We start from the raw sequence: 19,566 nt of genomic DNA, 5'->3' as shown, positions 1-19,566 counted from the left end.
AATTCTTTAAATGAACTTTAATAAATAGTATATATTTAATTAAAAAGCAATATTGAAATTTTGAAAACCAAAAAAATGTATAGTAATTTTGAAATTCAAATCATTGCAGGAAATTAAATACATATATGGTTTTAGGCATAAATACACTTTCCATATCATGATCACTTGACTAATATTAATTTGGCATATTTATAATTTCATAGTAAGATCTTATTTCAGTCTGGTCATAATATTAGACATTATATAATGTATATATAATTTATATTAGTGTTTTTGCCAAATTTGTTCTTGGATACTATAGAAACTAAAAAGATTAATAACCCAAACTAAAGAAATCTAAAAACATTCAAATTAAATTTTGATTGGACAATATCAATTTGGTGGTATATACTAAAATAAAAGTATATTACCTGAAAATATCAGAAATGATATATAGCTTTTTTATCCTTATTAAGAGATTTTGGTAAAGGCACACCACCAATTCAATTATATATATACTGGAGACGGGCACTACACAGACAAGACACACACACTTATAAATAAACAAAAAGCGAAACCTCCATCTTTTTACATATAAAGATCATCATCCAACAAGAAGAAGATGAAGATGATCGTGATGGTTATGATGATGATGATGATGAGTGAAGGAAGTATGATAGATCAAACATGTAAACAGACACCAGACTTCAATCTCTGTGTCTCTCTACTCAACTCCGACCCACGTGGCTCTTCTGCCGACACCTCTGGCCTCGCTCTCATCCTCATCGATAAAATCAAGGTATTTTTCAATTCCTTTTCTCATCTAGTTTCTTCTATATAGATATTACCAATTATCTCAGATTATTTTCAAGTCTTATTATAAGAATCAAATCTTGACTAAAGGTTTTGTGGTTGTTTTTTAAATTATGATATTTTTTCTATATTATTAGATGTAATATTTAATTTTATTCTATTCTATAACTTTGATCTCTTAAATTTTTATAAAAAGGCTCATAAGTTTCGTTATTCTACGAAAAAGTAATTATCACTAAGACGTTTTTGTCTATAAGACTATAAGTAACACAAGGGGTTGTTTTTGATAAATAAGAAGTTTTTGATTACTTTTGTTTAGAACACATACCTAAGCCTAAGGGTGTTATTTTTTTTTGTGTTTTCATGTCGTAGTAATATTGTTTTCAATTTCAGTATAGTGTATATAAAGCTCGTTTGTCGTTTCTATCCCACCAATTATGTAGCTTTATTTTTCCAGAATTATCTGAATTAAGGGGAGAGTTTAACTACAAATAAAAAATGTGAGGTAATTTCTGTTGAAATATAAACGTATGGGGTTATCTTATAAATTTTTTTTTGTAGGTTCTGGCGACAAAGACCTTAAACGAAATCAACGGTCTATATAAAAAGAGACCGGAACTAAAACAGGCTTTAGACCAATGTAGTCGAAGATACAAAACGATCTTAAATGCTGATGTTCCCGAAGCCATCGAAGCTATCTCTAAAGGAGTCCCTAAATTTGGCGAAGATGGTGTGATCGACGCCGGGGTAGAAGCTTCTGTTTGTGAAGAAGGGTTTCAAGGGAAATCTCCGTTGACTAGTTTAACCAAATCAATGCAAAACATCTCTAGTGTGACTAGAGCCGTTGTGAGAATGTTGCTTTGATTTTATCTTCTTATAAGGTTTATATGTGTTTGATTGGGATGTTATCCTCTTCATAAAAATAAAAAAATATGAGAAGCAGAGTTAACTCCAATGATATATATATATAACCATATATTCATGTTAAGTTACTTTCACTATGCTACATCAAAGCGATAAAAAGATGAGGGGAGAGTCAGCTGAACTAGATGTTGTTGCATGTTGATGAAAGTCTGGGGAGAGTCAGCAGATTAGCTTGCAAGAACTCACTTTTGTCGGCAACAAGACCTTTTTGGAAGGACATATGGGAACTCATCTTATCAGTCTCCACCTCCTAAGAATTCTTCAGAGAGTAGAATGGAAGCCATGCTTGAGCAGCTTTTGCAAGGACAGGAGCAATTGACAGTGACATTCAATGGGAAGATTGACAATGTCTACACTGAGCTGAATGGGAAGATTGATGCATTGAATGTTCATGTTAAGAAGCTGGAGATTCAAGTTGCACAGACTGCTGGGTCTGTTAAACGACAAGAGAGTGTTCTTCTAGCAAGAACTGAGTCAAACCCCAAACATGCTTGCAATGCCATATCAGTGCGAGATGAAGATGATGGTGAACTTGCTTCTGCAGAAAAAGAAGAGAAATCGACCAATCTCTCGGTTTCAGATGATGGTGTCGATTGACACCACCTGGGTGTCGGTCGACACTCCTCTTAGACGAACCCATAAACTGCAAAATCTCAGGTTCCAGCTGCTGAAAGGGTCTACAAGCCTAAGGTTCCTTTTCCCAAGCCAAGAAAGTCTAAGCAAGAGATGGAGGAAGCTAGATGCAAAGCAATGATGGACAAGGTGATGATTGAGATGCCTTTAATTGATGCAGTAAAGCTTTCACCACCTCTTAAGCGGTATGTGAAGAGAATGGTATCCAATGGTTTGAGCCCTGAAGAAGGAGCACTTCTTACAAAAGATGTCAGTGCAATTCTGTTGAACCAGCCTGTTCAGAGGAAGAAGGAGAGAAAGCAGGAAGTGGTTGTCTCTAAGGAAGTGAGTGCAATCATTCAATGTAGGACTGCTAAGAAGTTACCAGATCCTGGAAGCTTTGTACTTGATTGCTCAATCTCAACAGGAAGGTTTTCTCACTCACTTTGTGACCTTGGCTCTAGCATCAACTTGATGCCACATTCTGTTGCTGTGAGACTTGGGATGATAGAATTCAAGCCAACTCAGATTTCTCTTATCTTGGCTGATCGCTCCTGAAGAACTCCTGAAGGTATTTTAGAGGATATTCCAGTTAAAATTGGCAACTTCATGATTCCCACTGACTTTGTGGTGCTGAAGTATGATCAAGAGCCTAAAGATCCTCTCATCTTAGGAAGATCTTTCTTGGCTACAGCTGGTGCCATCATTGATGTGAAGAAGGGACACATAGCACTGAATGTGGATGGTTTGAGTTTGAATTTCGAGATGGATAAGCTGAGAAGGGCTCCTACTATTGATGGGCAGACTTTTTCTGTTGAAAAAGTTTCTGCAACACGAGCATCAGGCTCAGTGTCGATCGATGCCACCAAGAGGGTATCGATCGACACCCCTCCACGACCGCGACAAAGCTTGTCCAAAACTGATGCTCCAAGACAGAAACCTGTTCCCAAACAGAAGAGTCATCAATCCACACTCCAGAGCCCTCAGGTAAGGCCAAGGTATGCATCTTCTTCTCCTAATCATCCTCCTATCATCAACAAAAATTTCAAAGAGACAAAAACTGTTTTGCAGTTAACCAAGCCACGAGATTATCGTAGAGCGCTTGTTTCTTCTGTTGATGATTTTGCAGGACAGAAAAGATACCCTCCCATACCTAAGTCCCGCCTTGGTCCTGTTCCTAACATCCTTGGCAAGCCTCATGCACCTAAAGCTTATACACCACCTTGGATGAAGAGGACTTCAATGCCATGTTATGCTCCTCCGGATGCCTGAGCTCCAACACAGTCAAGCTAATGACTGAAAACAAGCGCTTAGTGGGAGGCAACCCACTGGTAGGTTTTTCTTTTTCTTTTGATTTTGATTTTTGTTTATTTTATTTTAATTTTTGCTTTCCTCTTACTTGATAACACTGGGGACAGTGTTGTTTAAGTCTGGGGGAGGTTAGTTACTAACTATGTTTTCTGTTTTTGAGTTTCAGTTGTGTCAGTCAAAACCATAAAATTTGAGTCAAATTTTTCAAATTTTTTTCTTTTTGTCTTTGGGAATTATGATCTTGACTAATGATTTCTCTTATTTGGCTAACACTCTAATGATTATTTGTTGGGTGAATTACTCAAATGTTACTCATTTTAGGTAATATTACCAGAATCTACAAAAAACTTTTTTATTACTAGAATGTTTCGGGTATTTTCAAAATACCCAGCGTGCCCCTGTTTTATGTTACCGGAAAAAATGTAATTACAAAAATGCCATTGCCACGTCAGACGCCACGTCAGAAATCGCTGACGTGTAACCATAACTCAGCCATAACGCGTTACATAGTATGTTGCGGCTGAGTTATAGGTATGTTGCGGCTGAGTTATCGGAAAAACATTTGAGTAAGAGCGGACGGCTGACTTATTAAAATCTGGCTGAGTTATGCGCATAAGTCAGCCAAGGGTTACGGCTGACTTATTAAATCTGGCTGAGTTATGCGCATAACTCAGCTGTAGTTACGGCTGAGTTTTCACCCGATGGTTGAGTTGTCAAAATTTTGGCTAAGTTATCACAACGACTCGGCTGAGTTGTCAAAATTTTGGCTGAGTTATCACAACGACACGGTTGAGTTAACATTTTCCGTCTGGCTGAGTTATGAAAAACGGCTGACTTATGAGATGTTGTTACGGCTGAGTTATGGTAAAAAAACTATAACTCAGCCGTCATAGGCTGACTTATCGACAACTCAGCCGTTTGACGGCTGACTTATTAGCAAAATATTAATTACTAGAATGTTATTCAGTTACGGCTGACTTATCAAACGATACGGCTGAGTTACATATTTTCAGTTGATGAAGCGGCTGAGTTTGGCAGCAATTTTTTTTGCTTTTTAATTACTGTAATGTTTTTCATGTTGTGGCTGAGTTACATTGTTAACTAAACTTCTTTGTTACATTGCAAATTAAAAAATTAACTACATGCATGCCATAATATTTTAAATCTTATCATATTTAGGTCTATGTCTATTTTCACTTCAAATGATAATAAAAAATAATAATTTAGGAGAAATAAAATAACTAATTAAAAAAGTTATTAAATAAAAGAAAAACAGTAAATATTATTTTTCTTGATATATGAATTAAATAAAAACGAAAAAAATAATTTTTTTGTATTATGTAACTGAATTTTTGTTTTTTTAATTAAAAAAAAATAGATAACTCAACTTACCACATCTTTAACTGATGAAAATTTCCATGATGTTGAATAATCTTTTAAGTTAACAATTTTACAAAGGATATACCTCAAACTTGTACATCAACCATAACACATGATTATTCAAACTCAACTTCAAAAAAATTAGTTTTGTTAGTGATTGGTAACATTTGTGAATAAAATTTAGGTCTATGTCTATTTTCATTTCAAATAATAATAAAAAATAATAATTTAGGAGAAATAAAATAACTAATTAAAAAAGTTATTAAATAAAAGAAAAACAGTAAAAATTGTTTTTCTCCTAAATTATATGAATTAAATAAAAACGAAAAAAATAATTTTTTGTATTATATAACTGAATTTTTGTTTTTTTTTTTAATTAAAAAAATAGATAACTCAACTTACCACATCTTTAACTCATGAAAATTTCCATGAGGTTGAATAATCTTTTGAGTTAACAATTTTACAAAGGATATACTTCAAACTTGTACATCAACCATAACACATGATTATTCAAACTCAACTTCAAAAAAATTAGTTTTGTTAGTGATTGGTAACATTTTTGAATAAAATTTAGGTCTATGTCTATTTTCATTTCAAATAATAATAATAAATAATAATTTAGGAGAAATAAAATAACTAATTAAAAAGTTATTAAATAAAAGAAAAATAGTAAAAATTATTTTTCTCCTAAATTATATGAATTAAATAAAAACGAAAAAGTAATTTTTTGTATTATATAACTGAATTTTTGTTTTTTTTTAATTAAAAAAAATAGATAACTCAACTTACCACATCTTTAACTCTTGAAAATTTCCATGAGGTTGAATAATCTTTTGAGTTAACAATTTTACAAAGGATATACTTCATACTTGTACAACAACCATAACACATGATTATTCAAACTCAACTTCAAAAAAATTAGTTTTGTTAGTGATTGGTAACATTTTTGAATAAAATTTAGGTCTATGTCTATTTTCATTTCAAATAATAATAAAAAATAATAATTTAGGAGAAATAAAATAACTAATTAAAAAAATTATTAAATAAAAGAAAAATAGTAAAAATTATTTTTCTCCTAAATTATATGAATTAAATAAAAACGAAAAAAAATAATTTTTTTGTATTATATAACTGAATTTTTGTTTTTTTTAATTAAAAAAAATAGATAACTCAACTTACCACATCTTTAACTCATGAAAATTTCCATGAGGTTGAATAATCTTTTGAGTTAACAATTTTACAAAGGATATACTTCAAACTTGTACATCAACCATAACACATGATTATTCTAACTCAACTTCAAAAAAATTAGTTTTGTTAGTGATTGGTAACATTTTTGAATAAAATTTAGGTCTATGTCTATTTTCATTTCAAATAATAATAAAAAATAATAATTTAGGAGAAATAAAATAACTAATTAAAAATTTATTAAATAAAAGAAAAATAGTAAAAATTATTTTTCTCCTAAATTATATGAATTTAATAAAAACGAAAAAAATAATTTTTTTATATTATATAACTGAATTTTCGTTTTTATAATTAAAAAAAATAGATAACTCAACTTACCAAATCTTTAACTCATGAAAATTTCCATGATGTTGAATAATCTTTTGAGTTAACAATTTTACAAAGGATATACCTCAAAATTGTACATCAACCATAACACATGATTATTCAAACTCAACTTCAAAAAAATTAGTTTTGTTAGTGATTGGTAACATTTTTGAATAAAATTTAGGTCTATGTCTATTTTCATTTCAAATAATAATAAAAAATAATAATTTAGGAGAAATAAAATAACTAATTAAAAAAGTTATTAAATAAAAGAAAAACAGTAAAAATTATTTTTCTCCTAAATTATATGAATTAAATAAAAACGAAAAAAAGTAATTTTTTTGTATTATATAACTGAATTTTTGTTTTTATTTTAATTAAAAAAAATAGATAACTCAACTTACCACATCTTTAACTCTTGAAAATTTCCATGAGGTTGAATAATCTTTTGAGTTAACAATTTTACAAAGGATATACTTCATACTTGTACATCAACCATAACACATGATTATTCAAACTCAACTTCAAAAAAATTAGTTTTGTTAGTGATTGGTAACATTTTTGAATAAAATTTAGGTCTATGTCTATTTTCATTTCACATAATAATAAAAAATAATAATTTAGGAGAAATAAAATAACTAATTAAAAAAGTTATTAAATAAAAGAAAAATAGTAAAAATTATTTTTCTCCTAAATTATATGAATTAAATAAAAACGAAAAAAAATAATTTTTTTGTATTATATAACTGATTTTTTGTTTTTTTTAATTAAAAAAATAGATAACTCAACTTACCACATCTTTAACTCATGAAAATTTCCATGAGGTTGAATAATCTTTTGAGTTAACAATTTTACAAAAGATATACTTCAAACTTGTACATCAACCATAACACATGATTATTCAAACTCAACTTCAAAAAAAATAGTTTTGTTAGTGATTGGTAACATTTTTGAATAAAATTTAGGTCTATGTCTATTTTCATTTAAAATAATAATAAAAAATAATAATTTAGGAGAAATAAAATAACTAATTAAAAATTTATTAAATAAAAGAAAAATAGTAAAAATTATTTTTCTCCTAAATTATATAAATTTAATAAAAACGAAAAAAATATTTTTTTTTGTATTATATAACTGAATTTTCGTTTTTATAATTAAAAAAAATATATAACTCAACTTACCAAATCTTTAACTCATGAAAATTTCCATGATGTTGAATAATCTTTTGAGTTAACAATTTTACAAAGGATATACCTCAAAATTGTACATCAACCATAACACATGATTATTCAAACTCAACTTCAAAAAAATTAGTTTTGTTAGTGATTAGTAACATTTTTGAATAAAATTTAGGCCTATGTCTATTTTCATTTCAAATAATAATAAAAAATAATAATTTAGGAGAAATAAAATAACTAATTAAAAAAGTTATTAAATAAAAGAAAAACAGTAAAAATTATTTTTCTCCTAAATTATATGAATTAAATAAAAACGAAAAAAAATAATTTTTTGTATTATATAACTGAATTTTCGTTTTTTTTTAATTAAAAAAAATAGATAACTCAACTTACTACATCTTTAACTGATGAAAATTTTCATGATGTTGAATAATCTTTTGAGTTAACAATTTTACAAAGGATATACCTCAAACTTGTACATCAACCATAACACATGATTATTCAAATTCAACTTCAAAAAAATTAGTTTTGTTATTGATTGGTAACATTTTTGAATAAAATTTAGGTCTATGTCTATTTTCATTTCAAATGATAATAAAAAATAATACTTTAGGAGAAATTAAATAACTAATTAAAAAAGTTAGTTTTGTTAGTGATTGGTAACATTTTTGAATAAAATTTGAGTTAAGTCCATAACTCAACTTAAGTCAATAGTAACACATGTTACCAGTCATAGCCTATATCATCTATTTACTTTCAGATTTTTCTTGTGATAACTCAGCCATAACTAACTATAACTCAGCCGTCACATAACCTTTCGTTTTCCCCTAAATATTATAACTCAGCCGTAAAGTCATATATATCATCCATTTACTTTCAGATTGTTTCTTGTGATAACTCAGCCATAACTCACTATAACTCAGCCGTCACATGACCTTTCGTTTTCCCGTAATGATTATAATTCAGCCGTCACATGACCTTTCGTTTTCCCGCAATGATTATAACTCAGCCGTAAAGCGATATTTTGGCGTGAAACCATCTGTTAACCTAATAATAGACATATTTCCATTCTTAATTTAAATTTTGAGTTATAATAATTTTAATATTCAATTGTTGGAGAAATACTTTTAGAAAAATAAAATTCTAAATTTGAATAATAATTAGTTAATTATTTGCAATAATATTTTGTGGTAAAAAACTCACTTTATGAATTTATTATGCGTGTGGATTTGAGCAGGCACAAAATTAGTGATTTTTCGCGCTTCCCTAACAACACTTTTTGTGACATCGAGTGACGTTTTAATACTTATTAGGAATCTGACAGAACAAAAGACCCATATATTATTTGCAATAATATCTTGTGATAAAAATCTCACTTTATGAATTTATTATGCGTGTGGATTTGAGCAGGCACAGAATTAGTGATTTTTTGCGCTTCCCTAACAACACTTTTTATAATATCGAGAGACGTTTTAATACTTATTAGGAATCTGACAGAACAAAAGATCCAGGAAAGAAGAATACGTTTTCATATTATTGAGAAGACCCTAAACGATAACTCAGCCATAACTTTACCATAACTCAGCCAACCCTCAAATTAGAATGACTAAATAACTGACCAAACCGAACCGAACCGGAATTTAGGTAACATTTGGATTATTTATGGTTATATATTCATTTAACCGACACATAACCGGAAATAACCGAAAAATAATTTCAAAATTTTTTAAATTTTAAAATGGTTATCATATTAGTATATCCAAATTACCACCTTAAACCAAACATAATATAACCAAAACCAAATTGTTATATTAAAACTCATAATGTTGGAAATATGAACCCTATACCTCAAACCCTAATCCTAACCCTAACCCTAACCCCTAAATGTCATGATTTGAATGTTTTACACAATTTGATCATACTGTGTAAAAATCAATCTTTGTCTATAATTATTACTTTTTATTGCTTATAATGATTGTAATATTCATTTTTTCATTCTATATTTTAAATTGGGACGTTTGCAAAATTAGACCCCTTATTTGAGTCAATTGCAAAATTGGACCCCTCTTTTTCTCTCTCCAACATTTGCCACTTTCTCCCTACTAAATCCTCTGCCATTCCATGTATTCACATAAATGCCATTATTTCTGATTTATTTGAATTTCTTGCGAAAATGTTTATTACATCCATATCCTCATCTTCTTCTTTTATTTACGGTTGTGCCACCGCCATCAATTTTACAACCACCATGAACAACCAAATTTGAAGCTCTTAATGCTTCAACAACCCAAATTTGTGAGTTTAAATAACACCCAATGCTATGAGAACTTCATTTTCTTCCATCTCCTCTCCATTTTAATCTAAGAAAATTTGCAAGTGCATTTATCTTGTTATATGTCATGATTCTTGGATAGTGATTAAATTGGTGCTGGGTTTCTTCTGTGGTGACTAAAGACGACGTCCTCGGTGCTTGACATTGCGAAACAACCACCGATACGGTTATTTTCCGGTAGATTTCATGATTTTCCTTGATTTTTTTGCGAAAGTAGACTTCATTTGTTAGTCTAACCGTCATAATATCATGTAAAGTCTACTCTGTGGTCAATTTTGCAATTAAAAATTTATCGAGTTTCGAGCCCGTAGACTGCAATTTCAGTCTCCTTAATTTCATTTGAAAACAAAAAAATATGGTTCAGACTGCATTATAATCTTTCCGTCAGATACTTCATTTGCAGTCTACTAAGGTGTATTTTTGCAATTGACCAAATTCTTGACTTTTTAGTTATGACTGCCGGACGAAGTCTTCTTACGATAATAAACGAGTAGACTTCCATAGTGACTATTTTTGCAATTGACCAAACTATTTAAGCATTGACCGTAATATTAATATATTAAAAATATATTAAAATAATTAGTTGACTGCAAAAGAAGTCTACTATTTAAAAAATGCAATTGTTGGTCAATTGCAAAAATGACCACGGCAGACTGCAAACGAAGTCGTCATTAATGTAGACTTCATACGAAGTCTACTTGGCGAAAGTCAAACTTGGTCAATTGCAAAACTAACCACGACGAAGTTTACTTTTTCTGGTTGACGGATAGTTAAAATCTACTTAGTAGACAGAAGTCTACTGTAAAGTCAATGGGTTGGTCAATTGCAAAAATAACCATAGTCGACTATATTTGAAGTTAACCGGTTGAACTTTCCATTGAAGTCTACCTTGTTTTATCTATTTAATTGCAAAACTAACCAAAAAATTAACAAAGGAAGACCACAAAAGAAGTCAACCGGTTATGGTAGACTTCATTCGCAGTCTGCTTTGTAAAATTGTAATTGCAAAAATAGACCCCAAGAAATAGACTTCATTTGAAGTTATCCTCGTATAGTCTTTTTTATGTCTACTCGTTGATGTGAACATGAAGTCAGCATTATTTGAAAACCAAATTATTGCAAATTGGTGAATAATTTTTAAGATTTTTTTGTTGTATTCTTTGATATATGTTATGTACTTGCTTCTATATGTTTTTGACATGATTATATATTATACATATGGAGAAATCAAGTTTTTGGTTTTCTTAGGCAGTTAGGTCATTAACTTAGACTTATTTTTGAAGTCAACATGTTGGAGTTCTGTGTGAAGTCTGTATAATTGAAAAAGTCTTTAATTGAATTTTTTTTATTTTTTATAAAAAATTTATATTCATTTTCTTTTTCTATTGATATTTAAGTTAAACTTTTTCTACAACAATTCTATCTCTAACTTTGCGATTGACATGTGCGTGGGGAACTTTGCGATTGACATGTGCGTGGAGAACTTTGCCAAGTTCAGTGCTTGCTATAGCTGGAGTTAAACCTCCTATTTGCATGAAGTTTCTCTCAGCTTCAACTAATCATAGAGTCGACAAGTTCCTGAATGGATCCTCTTAGGATTTTAAATGCTCAATGTGATATGATCTGTTGAAGAAGTAAAGTGTAATGATGTTTCAATTTTGGCAAAATGTGATAAAAGGTATATTGTCTTGATCACTCAGTTTAGATACATGAGAGACGGTTTGTTTTTGTTGTATTAAAATGAGCAGATTATTTATACATAACTCCGTGAACACAAACTATCGATTAAGCAATGATGAATCCATTATCCAATTCTTGCTTTGTGCAATGTAATCATCGGTCTCGTAGCAATTTGAGAATTTCAGAATTCAATGAACATTCACCATATCCATAAACTCCAATTTGAGAATTTCAAAATTCATACATAAAGGGAACCAAATTAACCAAATTCATCCATAACACCACCATTAATGCAACATAAAGGGAACCAAATTAAGAAAATTCCATTAAAATTCTCTGGAATTCTCAGTTAGTTCTCAAAGACGAAACTTTTACAATAAAATGTGTATCGTGTGTGGACCTTAAAATAAGAAGATTGAGGTTTCTTGCTTTTTCCTTCCCATCTTCACCACCAAAACTCTACAGCTACCGGAGAAGCAAGTTGATGAAAACCAGTTCAAGAGAGAGAACATTTTTCTCATATCCTCCTTCACTAGCTTCAGCTTCATTAAAAATTCTTGACAACCGTTGCTATGTCAGTTTCAGAACCTGCAAGTTTGAACCATGGAGCATCAGGTGAGACGTCTAAGACATGAGTCGTGATGGGTAGCCTACTTCTCTTGGGAGCTTTGTTTCAGCTGCAACATTCAAATGCCCTCCTATGTTTCCCAGCTGAAAATGTCACATAAAAAACAAACCCACACACAACTTTGACAAAGAAAGGATTTGTTAAATCATATAAATGATGAAGACAAGACTAAAAAGTCTAAACCTAATTAACTAGATGCATCAAACTAACTATTGACCATTTTTAAAAATCAAAATGTCATAAAATTGCAGGCCAAAGCTCTCAGTCTCTCTCACTTGTAACAAAGCCACTTAATCTTTAAAAGATGTACTACTATGTAATAACTCCCCACCTAGTAGCTTCTCCAATGGGAGAGCAAGCTCCATGGCTGCAACAAGAAACATCATCAAATTATTTATTTCAACTTACAAATAAATGGAAATATCACAATCACTATGATAGGTTCTAATGAAACCACAATCGTCTCTTCAGTTATAACATTAACATCAGACCAATCTCAAAGACCTCCCTCCCACTATGCTTGTTCTGTAGACCAAGGAAATAAATGGTGTTATAAATCAAACCTCAGACGATGGGGTTTATGAAACAAAACACCAAACAACTCAATAATCAACACACTGCAACAAACGATAATGATGCTCTAAGCTTCACAACTAGCCTTCCACACAACACAACAAAGAACACCACGACAACAACCAAAATCCCGATCCAACCAATGCTTAAAGCACCGGAGGACCACAAGCCGAGGAGAGATCTTACCGGAATGAACACAAAGTCCATTGCCACACCGGAGAAGAACCAAGCCGCCACTCGCTCCGATTCAGACTGCACCACCAGCGACCCACACTAGGAGCCGTGACCCAAAATTGAGACACGACATCAAAAAGACCACGACGGCAAACCGCAGAGAATCAGCCCCGGAATGCGCCACCTTAACCAACCTTCGAGCTCCGCCACGACACGAACAACGAGGAGACGAGACCACCGGCGAAAAGCAGATCTGAGATTAAACCGACGGTGCACCATCGGGAACCAGATCTGAGCAAGAGACCTGCCGTAGGAGAAGCGCAGACCCGTCCAAACACCTCAACAAAGCCATTACCAGTCTAAAACTCGAGATTAGGGTTTGGACAGCTAAAAGGTCGATCTCTACACCATGTATGATAGAGAGAAGAGCTGTAGATGGCGAAGATGAAGAAGAAAGGTGATTACGAAGATGATTTGATGAGTGACAGATTTTTTCAGTTTCAGAATCGCTTATCGCCGCCAGAGAGAGAGGCAGAAGTTGGAAGAGAAAGAAATAAAAATTATTAGGGTTAGGGTTAGTGAAAATTAGGTATATATAACTCGGTTAATTAAAACCGATTGGTTATGTGTCTCGCCAAACCGAACTGGGAATCGAATTACCAAATTAATTTCGCCGATCGGTTTGTTGATCCTCTCATAGATGCTGTCGAAAACCGAACATCTCGGTTTAATCGGTTCGGTTCTCTCGATTCTGACCGAACGCCCAGGACTAATTATTAATAGTTGATGGCATAGAAAAGTCAACCACCAATAGTCTACAGAGAAGTCTACTTAAGGAAACCCTAAATCAAATAATTTTAACCTAATCAGCTTTACCTCCCTTAATTTTACTAGTTTATATGTAAAATTATTTTATTACAATGCAGGAAGTCTATGTGGTTATTATTTCATCAAACGGTTAATCAAATTATTTTTAATAATATTTAAAATTAATATTTAACCTATAATTAAAAAGGAGACTTCAAGTCTCCCTTTTGACGTCAGTTTGAAATCAAGCTTAAAGATATCTATTGCAGACTTCATCGGGTTAAATCTGTCATTTTGGCTTCTGTTTTTTGTTTGGTCGTGAGGGAGTCAACTGTAATTTCAGCACCCTTAGTGGTTATGTTTCTTGAAAAACGAATATAAGGTCTACGTTCTCTTTTAAATGCAAATAAAGGTACTAAAAATGCAATTGTCCCTTTTAAATTTGAGTTATAATAATTCTAATTTACAAATATTCATAAGTCAGCCGTTTATTTCGATAACTCAGCCATATCAGTCAATTGTTTGAGAAATACTTTTAATAAAAAAATAAAAATAAAATTGAAAAATTCAAATTCAAATTTTGAATTCCTTTTAAATAAAAAATCGCTAAAATGTCATTTATTATTGTTTGCGTCTCCCCAACAACACTTTTTGTATTCTCGAGAAGGTATATAATAAATTATATTCGTTGCATAACTCAGCCATAACTTTACCATAACTCAGCCAACCTTCAAATTAGAATGACAAAATAACCGACCAAACCGAACCAAACCGAAAAAAATAATTTTTCCAATTTAGTATTTTTGAATTGGTATATTCGGCTTAATTTTGGTTATATTCGGCTTAATTTTGGTTATATTAGGCTAATCTACTTAATTACAATATATTTTGAGTTATTTATAGTTATATATTAATTTAACCGACCTATAACTGGAAATAACCAAAAAAAAATTTGATTGTTTTAAAAAATATTCAAATGGTAATAATATTAGTATATTCATATTACCACCTTAAACCAAACACGTTAAAACACATTAGAACCAAAACTAAAAAAAAAAATAATGTTACTCATTTGAACCCTACATCTCAAACCCTAAACCCCTGATATATCATGGTTTTTGTGGTTTTTAACCATGATATAAGGAGTCTTTTAGTGTCTTTTCATTTGTTTCTAGATTGTTTTTGAGTCTTTATAGGTTTTTAGCATGAAAGGAGCGAAATGGAGCAATTTGGATTGTTTTGGAGCATAAATCTCGAAGAATCAATTTGAAGTCTGATTATACGAAGGGCATCGATCGACACTAGAAGAGCATCGGTCGACACCCATTGCAAATCGAGACAAGTCTTCAAATTTGGAAGTTTTACAAAATTGACCGAAGTTTTCCATATTTGCAACATAAGTCCCTGACGTGTTTTAGGACATATATATATAGTTTTTAGGTTTTCCAAACCCTTAAGTTTTATTCTAGAGAGTTTTATTTTTTTCTGCAACCCTGTGAGATTTTGAGAGCTTTTGGGAGAGAGATCTGAACTGCTTTGAGAGAAGAATTCTTAAACTCCTTCCTTACTCTTTTAATTTCAATTGCTTATTATTCAGAATCATGTTTTGTTCTTCATTGATTATGTCTGAGTAGTTTGCTTGTTAGGTTTAGGGTTTTTTCACAGGGATTTTATGAATTATTAGATCTGATTATTTAGGATTCTTTATCTTTCTAGATCTTCATCTTAGGTTGTTCTTCATATTAATCCTTGATTGGCCATCTAGAATTAATACCTTAGGAAAATAAATTGATATGAGAATATAATTGTTTTCCTGATAAAACCTTTTGATGAGCAAAATTATTTCTTACAAAGAGATTTGATTTAATAATTTTGTGAACAATCTAAACCTGATTTTATTGCTGATTTATTACCTAGAATTTTACAAAGAGATTTGGATTTTCTGGTTTTAAATTTAGATATTATTTGCAGTGAGAACTGATTTAATTTACAAAAGTGTTTAGAGTTCTAGATCTGTTCTTAATTGTTTGAATCCTAATTTATTGATTTATTTAATATTTCATAATTTCCTGAGAAATTCCCTAGGCCTAGCTTTTTGATCTCCTGAATTTACAATAGTCTTTAATATTAATATTTTGCATTGCTTTTGTTTTAATTTAATTTAATCTGTTTAGCATAATTGAAAAACTCTATAATTTATTGTGTAGTCTTGAGTCTCTGTGGAATTCGACCCCTAAGTACTGCATTGATCTCTTAATTTGAGAGAGTAGCTCTAGGGTAAATTTGAGCATATCAAATTTTGGCGCCGTTGCCGGGGACTCTTTGATCTACCATTAGATTTGAGTTTTTGATTTTGTCTAAATTTTTTCTTTTTATTTTCAAACTAACACGTTTTTGTTTTTCTTCTCTTTGGTGTTTCAGGTGCATGCCTCCTAAACCTCACACAAGGAATAACAAGTCTGGTCCTACTGTGAATTTGTCAAACAAAGAGTTGGGAAAACTAGAACGTGAGAACAGAAAGGCAGCTAAATCTCTGAAGATGGTTAATACAATCATTCTGATGCGTGATGAAGCTGGTGTTTTGAGGGATCAAGAGGGCCACTTGCGCAATGTGCAGGGCCAAAAGCTTGATGCAGAAGGGAACGTGATCCCTGAACCTGTTGTCAACGAGCAGGCTGTTGTGAACCAGCAAGCTGGTGTCATTGATAATCCGGATCTGGGTGTCGATCGACACCAACCAGGTGGCATCGATCGACACCCACCTGCAGACGTGCGTGGAGCTGCCAACCACGTACAGAACCCAGTTCGACGACAGGAGAACAACCGGGACTTGATCAGGACCATTGCTGACTACAATAGGGCTGATCTGGTGTATGAGAACCGGTCTGCTATTGTTCCTCCCCCTTTTCAGAGGAATGATTTTGAGTTGAAACCTGCATACTTTCAACTAGTTGGGCAGAGACCTTTCTCTGCTTTACCCAATGAGAAGCCTCTGAACCATATTGAGCATTTTGAGGATCTGGTGACTAGCATCAAGGCTAATGGGGTAACTGAGGACTACATCTTCTGCAAACTTTTCCCTTACTCACTTGCAGGAGAGGCATCTCAGTGGTTGAAACAGCTGCCTCCTGGATCATTGACAAGCTGGCGTGATGTCAAGGTGGCTTTTCTCAACCACTTCTATGATGATGCAATGTCAGATGAGTTGAGAGTCAAGCTGTCTTCCTTCAAGCAGAGACCAGATAAAGCTTTCAAAGCAGCTTGGGTGAGATTCAAGGCTTACCAAAGGGACTGTCCACACCATGGTTTCTCAAGAGTTCAACTGCTAAGTATCTTCTTCAGAGGGTGTGACTGGGAGTATCAGTTGGCTTTAGATGCTGCAAGTCATGGAAATTTCAAGACAAGAATGCCAGAAGATGCTGAATTGTTGATTGAGAACTTAGCTGCTAGCAATAGTACTAAGAGAGCAGATGCTGAAAGGAAGAGATTGCATGGAGGATTTGATGCAAACCAGCTAGCTTCTGTTAATGCTAAGCTTGATTCAGTTCATAATCTCCTGGTTGGTAAGAAATCAGTTCACTTTGCTGCTGAAGTTGAATCATTTGAGCCACAACCTGAGACTAGGAATGAAGAAGCAGATGTCAACTTTGTATATGGCAATCAAGGTCAGAGATTTGGCAATCAGCAAGGCCACAGGCCTTACAGTGGGAACTCTTCAGGCTACATTCCCAAACCGGACTACCAGAAGCAGCAACAAGGGAGCAACTTCACAAGGACTTATGGGAACTCATCCTATCAGTCTCCGCCTCCACAGACTTCTTCTGAGAGTAGAATGGAAGCCATGCTCGAGCAGATTCTTCAGGGACAAGAGAATCTGACAGTGACATTCAATGGAAAGATTGACAATGTCTACACTGAGCTGAATGGGAAGATAGAAGCATTAAATGTTCATGTTAAGAAGCTGGAGGTTCAAGTTGCACAAACTGCTGGGTCTGTAAAACGGCAAGAGAATTATCTTCCAGCAAGAACTGAGTCAAACCCCAGACATGCTTGCAATGCCATATCAGTGAGAGATGAAGATGCTGTTGAAATTGTTTCTGCAGAAAAAGGAGAGAAATCGCAAAATTCGTCGGATCCAGATGATGGCATCGATCGACACCAGCTGGGTGTCGATCGACACTCTTCTCAGACGGAACCAGAAGCTGCGAAATCTCAAGTTCCAGCTGCTGAAAGGGTCTACAAGCCTAAGGTTCCTTTTCCCAAGCCAAGAAAGTCTAAGCAAGAGATGGAGGAAGCTAGATGCAAAGCAATGATGGACAAGGTGATGATTGAGATGCCTTTAATTGATGCAGTAAAGCTTTCACCACCACTCAAGCGCTATGTTAAGAGAATGGTATCCAATGGTTTGAGCCCTGAAGAAGGAGCACTTCTTACAAAAGATGTCAGTGCAATTCTGTTGAACCAGCCTGTTCAGAGGAAGAAGGAGAGAAAGCAGGAAGTGGTTGTCTCTGAGAAAGTGAGTGCAAAAATTGAGTGTAGGACTGCAGAAAAGTTACCAGATCCTGGAAGTTTTGTGTTAGGTTGCTCTATCTCCACAGGAAGGTTTTCTCACTCTCTTTGTGACCTTGGTTCTAGCATCAACTTGATGCCACATTCTATTGCTGTGAGACTTGGGATGACAGAATTCAAGCCAACTCAGATTTCTCTTATCTTGGCTGATCGCTCCCGAAGAACTCCTGAAGGTGTTTTAGAGGATATTCCAGTTAAGGTTGGCAACTTCATGATTCCCACTGACTTTGTGGTGCTGAAGTATGATCAAGAGCCTAAAGATCCTCTCATCTTAGGAAGATCTTTCTTGGCTACAGCTGGTGCCATCATTGATGTGAAGAAGGGACACATAGCACTAAATGTGGATGGTTTGAGTTTGAATTTCGAGATGGATAAGCTGAGGAGGGCTTCTACTATTGATGGACAGACTTTTTCTGTTGAAAAAGTTTCTGCAACACGAGCATCAGGCTCAGTGTCGATCGATGCCACCAAGAGGGTATCGATCGACACCCCTCCACGACCAAGACTGAACTTGTCCAAAACTGATGCTCCAAGTCAGAAACCTGTTCCCAAACAGAAAGTCTCCCACTCCACACTCCAGAGCCCTCGGGTAAGGCCAAGGTATGCATCTCCTTCTCCTAAACTTCCTCCTATCATCAATAAGACCTTCAAAGCTACAAAAACTGTTTTCCAGTTAACCAAGCCACGAGATTATCGTAGAGCGCTTGTTTCTTCTGTTGATGATTTTGCAGGGCATAAGAGAAGCAATCCAATCCCTAAATCCCACACTGATCCTATTTCTCACATCCTTGGCAAGCCTCATGCACCTAAAGCTTATACACCACCTTGGATGAAGAGGACTTCAATGCCATGTTCTGATCCTCCAGATGCATGAGCTCCAACACAGTCAAGCTAATGACTGAAAACAAGCGCTCAGTGGGAGGTAACCCACTGGTAGGTTTTTCTTTTTCTTTTGCTTTTGATTTTTATTTATTTTATTTTTATTTTTGCTTTCCTCTTACTTGATAACACTGGGGACAGTGTTGTTTAAGTCTGGGGGAGGTTAGTTACTA

At 33.2% G+C, this 19,566-nt stretch overlaps 2 protein-coding genes and 1 long non-coding RNA gene across 3 annotated transcripts; 2 read left to right on the top strand and 1 right to left on the bottom strand.

Moving 5' to 3' along the window:
- Window positions 1-489: 489 nt before the first annotated feature.
- On the top strand, window positions 490-1,747 carry LOC104758085 (cell wall / vacuolar inhibitor of fructosidase 1-like). Its single transcript, XM_010480897.3, has 2 exons — window positions 490-778; window positions 1,354-1,747. The coding sequence occupies exons 1-2, from the start codon at window positions 602-604 to the stop codon at window positions 1,654-1,656; spliced, it is 480 nt and encodes a 159-aa protein (XP_010479199.2). The 5' UTR covers window positions 490-601; the 3' UTR covers window positions 1,657-1,747.
- A 10,318-nt stretch (window positions 1,748-12,065) lies between these two features.
- Window positions 12,066-13,663, bottom strand: LOC147924616 (uncharacterized). Its single transcript, XR_015587751.1, has 2 exons — window positions 13,151-13,663; window positions 12,066-12,916 (listed from the first exon to the last, which is right to left on the bottom strand). It is a non-coding gene; the product is annotated as an uncharacterized LOC147924616 (long non-coding RNA).
- A 682-nt stretch (window positions 13,664-14,345) lies between these two features.
- LOC147924615 (uncharacterized) lies at window positions 14,346-19,416 on the top strand. Its single transcript, XM_087496856.1, has 3 exons — window positions 14,346-14,357; window positions 16,905-19,058; window positions 19,381-19,416. Exons 1-3 carry the CDS (start codon window positions 14,346-14,348, stop codon window positions 19,414-19,416), a joined length of 2,202 nt encoding a protein of 733 aa, XP_087352982.1.
- The last annotated feature ends 150 nt before the right edge of the window (window positions 19,417-19,566 follow it).

Source organism: Camelina sativa, chromosome 17 (assembly GCF_030686135.1).
Source record: "Camelina sativa cultivar CO46 ecotype springtype chromosome 17, ASM3068613v1".
NCBI classification, from domain to species: domain Eukaryota; kingdom Viridiplantae; phylum Streptophyta; class Magnoliopsida; order Brassicales; family Brassicaceae; genus Camelina; species Camelina sativa.
Note: the sequence above shows the minus strand (reverse complement) of the source record. Positions and strands in the feature narration are given on the sequence as shown.